Source organism: Protomyctophum bolini (genome assembly GCF_963924005.1).
Source record: "Protomyctophum bolini genome assembly, chromosome: 4".
Taxonomy (NCBI): domain Eukaryota; kingdom Metazoa; phylum Chordata; class Actinopteri; order Myctophiformes; family Myctophidae; genus Protomyctophum; species Protomyctophum bolini.
In genome coordinates, this window is record NC_137865.1 from 41,606,881 (window position 1) to 41,616,147 (window position 9,267).

The 9,267-nt window shown below is 44.6% G+C and overlaps 1 protein-coding gene across 2 annotated transcripts in view; it reads right to left on the reverse strand.

Moving 5' to 3' along the window:
- cftr (CF transmembrane conductance regulator) overlaps positions 1–8,920 on the reverse strand; it is a 61,239-nt gene extending 52,319 nt beyond the window's left edge. Inside the window, exons 1-3 of one of the 2 annotated variants that reach the window (XM_080762459.1) lie at positions 8,371–8,920; positions 7,165–7,275; positions 895–1,006 (exon numbers count right to left, since the gene is read on the reverse strand). In XM_080762459.1, the coding sequence (XP_080618585.1) occupies positions 895–1,006; positions 7,165–7,275; positions 8,371–8,423 (276 nt within the window). In that variant the 5' untranslated portion in view covers positions 8,424–8,920. Of the gene's footprint in view, positions 1–894; positions 1,007–6,536; positions 6,570–7,164; positions 7,276–8,370 lie in introns of those variants that run through there. The other variant, XM_080762460.1, reaches the window with a different exon arrangement.
- Between the last annotated feature and the right edge of the window lie 347 nt (positions 8,921–9,267).

A 9,267-nucleotide genomic window follows, 5' to 3' on the forward strand; every position in this document is an offset into this window, starting at 1 on the left:
GAAAAATATTCTCTATGAGGCAATTCTTTGGGCAATATTGGTAGAGGGCGCAGTGGAGTAACTAAAAGTTGTTTTTTTCCGGAGGAAATCAAATCCCCTTTTGTCCATCAACAACCTGTTAAGGCACAAAAAGGAAAAAATACCTAAAATTCAATCTGCTTTAAGTAGCATGTGACGTGTCAAACTATGGGGTTTTCATGATTCTGAATCCATTCCAAGCATTAGTTTTGCACAAAAAACACTCCTTGGGCTAAAAACGGCCATAGCCACTTGCCCAAATGAGCCCAATTGTGCTCAAATGTGCTGACCTCAACACATGTGATGACGGCTATGGCCATAATCTATTTTAACCTTCATAGATGATGAAATCCACTGATCACGGAAGTATCAGATATGACCAAACTATTTAAGGAAAGTCTCTAAAGGCCTGGACCGGTTTAGCGGTCCAGACAAACGGTTCGAGTCCCGAGCCTGACAAACTTTGCTGTAGTGTCTTCTTCCCCCAATGTCTCTCTCCGTTTCCTGTCTACCTACTGTGATCTATCAAAAAAGGCACTATGCTGTTCTAGGAACCACTACAAACAAACAAACAAACACTTCAAATCAGTATCTGGTCAATCTTGAACATTCTGAATGTGGATCAGGGTGATCGTATCCTGAATTGTTTTGATATACCGGGACAGGATTTGGCTGGATTGTCTGATCCTGGATCACAGAATATAGGATTTTGAAATCTGATCTGATCAGATATATAGGGATTCAAAGTTTTGAAGTAGTGGGCTGGGGAGCATGAAGGGTGCACAGAAAATGCCATGCATGGCTATCAAGCCAGTAGTTAACAATGTTGTTTGGAACCAAAATGGTGGACCAGGGGAACAACAAAAATCAACGTACCCCGAAATAAAGGAGGACTCCAAAGAAGAGGAAGGGCCACAGGAAACAGCGGGAAAGTGCTCGCATCAGCCGAGGCTTGGTTTTAGCCGATGCCACCTCGCGGTCCCATTCTCTGAACAGGGAGACAGAATCTGTTACTTTATATCAGCAGAGCACCCATTACAATTTAGGCTTTCAGCAGATGCGATTTACAGTAAGCATAGAGGACAACACAAGGTAATACATTTGGATGCATAGAAAACTGAAATTGTCAACTACGATCATAAGTAAAGTAAGAACCTACCATCAGTCAACAGTATAATATCCAAAGAAAATCAATGATCTCTACATTGACACTATAAACACTATTAGGTCAATAATGGCGTGGCATCTGTGAGCACTGCTATATAAATTAATTTGTGTCCCTTTGCATAAACCTGCAAGGTTGTTGAGGCTATAGAGAGAGTGCTAAAACAGGCTAAAGTGGAGTCTGAAGAGGTGAGTCTTCAGATTACGCCTGCAGTTTGGCAGCGAGTCTGCATTAGACATAAAATACAGCAAACAAGACGATCACAACACTGCAGGTTCAACATTTGCACTCATGTTTACATGATGGTTTTATCTACAATACTATTGACTATTGACAATGAGCACAATGGCAGGACAAGATTAAATTCCTTGGTCGCCAAGTGCCGACATTAACCCATGTAGGCCTCTTTTTTTCTTCTTTTTTATGTGCCAGTGGTTCTCAATATTTCATGTGAAGGTCCCCAAAGATTATATGTAATATAATTATAATTGGCCGACGACCCCCATCTGAAAATATGTTGTTCCAGGGACCCACCAGAAGCAAAGATTTGAGTTAAAAACTGAAACTCTGAAAGAATATATATTCAAATATTTGAGGCACATTTTCACGATTTCTCAAAAATAGCAGACATACAAGTTCATAGCGCGGCACCGAGTGCTTGTAGATCTGCTATTGTTCAATAGCTAAAGTATAACCTAATGCTTGAAACACCAAAAGGGGTTCCCGCGCAAAATGGGTTAGAATAGTTACTGTCTTCTTTCTCTCCCCCAAAACATGAAAAGGACAATAATTAATGTTCAACGCGAGCAGTGAAGGAAGCTGCAACAGCATTTGAATGAGTGCCAGTTGAGCAAACAGTTAAGAGTAAAGCGAGCCCATTGTTACAGTTTAGGTCATTTATAACCTGGGAGATTCAGCTGACTGGTCCAACACCGTGTGGACAGCAGCTAGGGACCTTCAGCCACGATGGGAACGGCTGTTTAGGTCATTTATAACCTGGGAGATTCAGCTGACTGGTCCAACACCGTGTGGACAGCAGCTAGGGACCTTCAGCCACGATGGGAACGGCTGGGGAGAGGGAGCCAGCGTGAGAGGGAGGAATATAGGAAGTAAAAGTATGGTTGTGTGAACAAGGAACAAGGAAATAAAGAGAGTGAATGATGGAGACGAGAGCAAAGCGGAGAGAGAAAATACATATAATGGATAAAGAAAAGAGATAAAATGGAGACAGATAAAGAAAATAAGTGTGTGTGTGTGTGTGTGTGTGTGTGTGTGTGTGTGTGTGTGTGTGTGTGTGTGCATTTTGTGTATTTGCGAGACAGAGAGAACAAGCCAGAGAGACTAAACGGTAGATGGCTGACCAATCCCCCCGACCCGGTAAAGTTCAAATTCCCAGCAGCCCTCTGTGTTTGTGCGATCAAAATAAATCAAAATAACACCACACCAACGCCATGTGGTGCCCCCCGCTCATTCATCACCCTGTGGGCATCGGGCCCTCCTCAAAGGTCAACTTTTAACGCCCATTCACAGGACTGTTGGCACACCGGGCCGGGCCGTGACGTGGCCCCCCAGCCTCAGCCCAACGAGGGCCCCCAGCAGCAAGAGCCCGCATGGGGCACCGCTGTGTTTGCGTTGTCCCAGGGGCAAAAACAACGGTGGCATTTAACGGGTGGCCAGAAAGCTTTCACTTCTGTTTTGTTTCCCCCCTGAAGGACAATAAGTAGAAGTAAAAAAAGAAACCTTCAAAGGTGTGACATTTACCCAATGCTAAAAGAAGGAACGGGGGTGCATGGAAAGAGAAATGGGGGATTTAAAGCCAGACAAAAGAGAGAGAAGGGTTTAGGCGGAAGAGAGACAAACAGAGAGGGAAAGAAAGAGGGGAGACAAAGAGAGGGAGAGAGAAGAGAAGACGATGTCAGTGACTAACGCAAGAGAGGGAGACCATGTGGGTGAGAGAAAAACAAAGCAAGAGAGAGAGAGAGAGACACACAGAAAGTCAACAGACAGATAAACAGAGAGGGGGGGTGTGAGAGAGAGGGAGTCAGACAGACAGGCAGGCTAAGCATGACGTCCCCCATAGTTGCCTTGGGTGTTTGTTTGGGCCACACAGACCTGGGTTAAGTCCGGCCACCTTTAAATGCCATCCCTTATTTTCGGTGAAGAGTGTGTATTACATGGCTGATCGGTGCGCTGCTACAGTAAATACAGCGAAAGGGCAGTGACTCCATATCTGCACAGCACAATTCATACATGTACAGTAACTACTTGTCTTAATTAGACCTGAGGACGATTCAACAAATGCCTTCTAAATCATGACAGTTTTCTGAAAAACCCTATGTTTCTATGTCAGCTGGTCCTTGAACATTTTCATGTCATGACCCCCCAAAAATATGTATTTGGCCGCCGACCCCCATATGAAAATATGTTGTTCCAGTGACCTCCCAAGAAGCAAAGATTTGAGTTAAAAACGTTCGCTCTGAAAGAATATATATTCAGCTCTCAGAGAGCCAACTTTACAACACTAATGGTTTCACTGTGTACTATTAACACTGTAAACTTAAAGGTTGTCCGTAAACTGTACAATTGTACAATTGTATATGCACTGCACTTGTAAAACTAATTATTAAAATGTCATTGTAGATGATGTGATATACAGTTTAACAGCACAATACGATACAGTTATATGACTCATTCAGTCACTTTCTGAACTACATACAGTACATTATGACGGTGCATACATACAGTATCATAACCAGGCAGTGACACACTGTGTTTGATTATCTTACAGCAGTGGGTTTTCAATCCTTTTCATATCAAGGCCCATTCTTTATTCTTCTGCATTTGAGCAACAGACCACCATTTGATGAGATTTGGCCTCTCAAGACCCAAAACTAAAGAACATTTTGTCATCGTTGGATATGATTTTGCCCACAATTCCATGCTGTATTGATGTTGGTACAGTAGGCGATAACAGGCAAATAACAATTTTACATTCTCTAATGTAGACTTCTTGTAAATTAAGTAATGCAGATGTTTAACAGTAATGGACCCATACATACGGCCCGGGTCCATTTGGTTTCATTTTACGCTCTCAAGAGTTAAAGATCTAATAAGGGTTCATTCGGTTACCAACTCTCCATCATTTACAGTAGCTGGGGACGGGAGCACCTGGAACCCCCTTCAAGGACCACTGGTGGTCACCACGGGTTGAAAACCTCTGTCTTATACAGGAACCCTGCATTCATCTCTTTTTACACAATAGCTAATCACAAATCACATGAAGTAGAAGTAGCATTATAGCAGCCTGAGGCACATGACCAAAAGTGTCTACCAGGTGTGCACATTTTAAACACGACTACTGATCAAGGACACTGCATGTAGCAGAGAGACGGCGATAAGGAGAGGACAGATCTACATCACTGTCTTGCCAAGACCGGCCCACCACAACCAGCGTGCAGATCGCCGAAACTCTACCGCCCGCTCCATTGAGGCACACACAAACAAACAAGCCCGGCTAATACCAGCACTTTTCAGAACAACATAAATGAAACAAAAAACCAACAGACAACTACACAACCCTTTGTTGCTCTCACAATAATTCTGGCAAAATTATTCAAGATAGAAGAGGGTTTATTTGTCACTCACTTTGCCTGCCTGCCTGGAGAAAGTTATTTTTTTGTTTTTTTACTCATAACTTGAGCGACCCCCCCATGGTCGCGGCCCACCGGTAATATGACCGGTACGTCCTATGGCTAGTCCACCCCTTTTCTTGGTCCAATTCCATGCAGGTTTACTTTGCAGATCATTGCAGCTTTTGTCGGGTACTGTCTGAGAGTCAAACCGTAGCTGGAAGTCTGATGAAGAAACGTACTCTGACTGAGCGGTCTAGTTAACTCAATAAATCATTGTTATATATAGTGTGCACTTCATGGGAAAAACAAGACAACAAGGTCAGTGTGATGTGTCTTCTTTTATTTTCCTGAGCCAGTGAATTGTTTATTCATAAGATAGCACGCACAGGCTCTCATTGACTTTAATGCATTCCATTGAACTTCCAGCTCCAGGTTTTAGAATGTCTCTCACCTCTTTTACATTATTACATATAATGCCACTGTTGCCACATCTTACCACGAAGCTATATGCAACATCATTTTAAGCTTATGCATCAACTTGGTATATGGACTATAGAGGGTATGCGCGTGACACCATCATCATACCCAGAAGTTATGCGGGAACGCCCACTGAGTGGCAAAAAACTACTTTCTGGCCTTGACAGCCCATACATCCAAACAGAAAAGTCCTATTTGATTGCATTAAATGACTTTAAACAACATTAAATTCACTTTGTCACTCACATTGCCACTCGATCTGCCATTCACTTTATGCATGCGCATACCCTCTATTCAAATATGCCACTCACCAGGATGGCTTTTAATGGAATGTTTTTCCATTAAAAGCACCATCGCAATCACAGGCCACACCATGTTATACCGATGCGCTTAAAACATTCTGATGTGTGGCCCCGGGCCGCCCCTATGCTGCAGTGCTAGCCTGACAGCGTGTCGTGGGTTCGAATCCCGATCCCGGTGACCTTTGCTGCATGTCACTCCCCATCTCTCTCTCTCTCTCTCCATTTCCTGTCAGTCTACTGTCCTATCGATAAAGCCCCGAAACAAATCAAAAAGGTGTGTGGGGGAGAATTCACAATAACTGGAGCAGCCGTACAATAACTGAACGGTTAGAGACGCCATCTGAGAATCAGAAGCTCCCCACCGGTTTGACCCACGTACGGCCAGCCAGTCTGTGTCCAAGTGCCCCAAAAAAGACACTATCTAATTCTAATCCCTGGGCGAAATTTCAGGTTACATGTGCATGATGTGCAAAGGCAAAGGTGCAAAGGTGTTTATTGTATGTTTTGTAAAGATAATCAAAGTAACTAGTAACTAGAGTTTTCAAATAAATGTAGTGGAGTAAAAGTACAATATTTGCCTGTGATATTTGAAATACTCAAGTAATTAGCGCTTTTCCAAGTGCTTTACAATGGTTCATTCATTCATACATTGGGAGGTGAAGCGGCGAACAGTCGACGCCAGCGTCCTCACTTCCCACATTCACACACCAATGGTGGCGAGCTCACACCGACCGACTCATTGGAGGCAATGTAGGGTTCAGTGTCTTGCCCAAGGACACTTCGACATGTGGACAAGAGGAGCCGGGATTCGAACCGCCGACCCCGGGATCATTGGACGACCTGCTCTATCTCCTGAGCCACAGCCTCCAAGCCGACAAGTAAATGTACTTAGTTACTTTCCACCACTAATTATTAACTGGCCTACACACCTGTAGTACACACCTTTCTAGTCTCTCAGAGAGGTTGTCTGCGAGGTCGAAGGAGGGAGTCTTACCTTTCTAGTCTCTCAGAGAGGTTGTCTGCGAGGTCGAAGAAGGGAGCCTTACCTTTCTAGTCTCTCAGAGAGGTTGTCTGCGAGGTCGAAGGAGGGAGTCTTACCTTTCTAGTCTCTCAGAGAGGTTGTCTGCGAGGTCGAAGGAGGGAGTCTTACCTTTCTAGTCTCTCAGAGAGGTTGTCTGCGAGGTGGAAGGAGGGATCAAGCCTTACCTTTCTAGTCTCTCAGAGAGGTTGTCTGCGAGGTCGAAGGAGGGAGTCTTACCTTTCTAGTCTCTCAGAGAGGTTGTCTGCGAGGTGGAAGGAGGGAGTCTTACCTTTCTAGTCTCTCAGAGAGGTTGTCTGCGAGGTCGAAGGAGGGAGTCTTACCTTTCTAGTCTCTCAGAGAGGTTGTCTGCGAGGTGGAAGGAGGGAGTCTTACCTTTCTAGTCTCTCAGAGAGGTTGTCTGCGAGGTGGAAGGAGGGAGTCTTACCTTTCTAGTCTCTCAGAGAGGTTGTCTGCGAGGTCGAAGGAGGGAGTCTTACCTTTCTAGTCTCTCAGAGAGGTTGTCTGCGAGGTCGAAGGAGGGAGTCTTACCTTTCTAGTCTCTCAGAGAGGTTGTCTGCGAGGTCGAAGGAGGGAGCCTTGTAGACATCAGCGAGTTCTAACTTCTTGGTGAAGCCCTTCCGGAGCAGTGGTGACGTCCACCTGAAGACAAAACAGACACACATATTCATGGGATTGATATTCAAATACTTCAGTATCTATCTGACCCGTAGAAGACTTCTTACTATGAACAGAGGAAAATTAACACTTTAGGATTGTATAGTTAGGCGCGTGGATTGGAAGCAGTACAACATTTGGTCAAATTATGTAGGCCTATTGCAGACAATAAGGGATATGGTGGACTTGCATGAACCTGGTGTGCTAGGTTTTCAGTACTGTATGTACAGACAGTGTACCCATTTTGAATAACATTTTCATTTTTCAATCAAATAAATCAACTTAAATGGCTGCAGCTGCAGGTTTCTAATTAGAAAGCTACCACACTCTTAAGTGAAGGCTGGGACCTAGCCATGGTTCATGACTCTCGTGATGTCATGATAATCATCATGGCAGTCATGTTTCAGGGCTAGCTGGGACCATGCCATGGTGCCATGGCCACATATTGGCCAGTCCGTGTTTTGGTTTCAAAATGCTGCATCATTTACCCAGTAGCCTAAAATAAGACAAACGTTTATGTTCCACAACCACAATACCCATTCTTCACCCCTATAATAACCTGTATCATTATGCAGCACAGTCAGACCACTGTTAACTTCCGTGTTTTTTTGTTTTGTTGAGTTGTTAACTTGTTTTTACCTTGACCGTAGTGACGTGTCTCCTATTTTGCACAAAGATGCATGGCTTATTTATTTTAACTACTATACAGAAGACGTCGTGAGTGACCGTTCATAAAGATATAATTATGTGGGACAATCAGCCTCAATTTGAGAGTTACAGACAGTCACTGCTCTACTGTATTATTGTAGCCTATAGCTTCCTTTGGAAGCAAAACAGGACAAGGATAGTCTTTGGAATTGGCGGTCCTTATTACGCCTTGTGCGCCTGGAAATCCTCCTTTAGCCTCTTTAGGCCTATAGTCTAAAAAACAACCCGTGCACTGCAACCTGCACGTTGTCCTCAAACAACCTCATCAGCATTCTATTAAAACTACATGCCTTAATTTGTCCAATGCCAACCCAACCCCCCAATTCATAGAGTAGTTAGTAAGTAGGCTATAGCTAATTTGATATTTCTTACCAGAAGAAAAACTTGGAAAGGAAGTTCGCATCTTCCACTGGTGACTTCTGCATCCTAAGCGCGCCGCCAGTTTGGGTTCCCTTGCACCTGTAGTGTTGTTAGAAGCCCGCAGCAGCAGCAGCCGTGTCGCTCACATCTGGTGGCCCTGGCCCGTCCCGGTCCCTTTCCCATGCAGCACGGAGAGGAGCGATGCTTCTATCCTCCACCTTGTGCTGTCTGTGCGGCGGCGAGGCGAGGTAAAGTGCGCGGTGGTGGACTGGTGGTGGTGATGTCACTGTTGCTGCTGGTGAAATGATCTGACTGAGCGGCTGGTCTTTAATCTTCGCAAGCCCGAGAAAAAAAGATCTCCTCCTCCTATCCACAACTTATAGTTCAGGGCGCACGTACGACCACCTCGGCGAAGTTGTCCAAATAAAACCCGAGTCTGTCTGATTTTATACCACACTGTGTGTTCCTCTCTTGTTGCCTATCGCGACTTATGTGAGCGCCGTTTTGGTGTGGTCGGTGGTCCCTCCTGTCCTGTGTTGTGTCCTCTCTCCTTCAGTGCATCAGACAGACTGACAGACCGTGAGGGACCGCACTGGAATCCTTAGTTTATGGGCACGCCAAACCAAACGGTCTGCCTACAGGGCAGGACGCGTCATTCATTTCCATACAAAGGCTCCGAGGCTCCGCCAGAGATGACACACAGGTAGCAATTATTGTGGCAACACACCGTACCCTTGCCCGTATGGCGTGCAAGGTGCTTTGACTCATGGAGTTGGTAGTGTGTGAATGCATTGGGCTAAAGTATAGCCATACAATGCACAAAAAAAATAATTGTAAAGCAGAGTGATTTTTTTGTAAAGCCCAGTGGATTCACTGAGATAAATTAAACATAATGATGAACACTTTGAA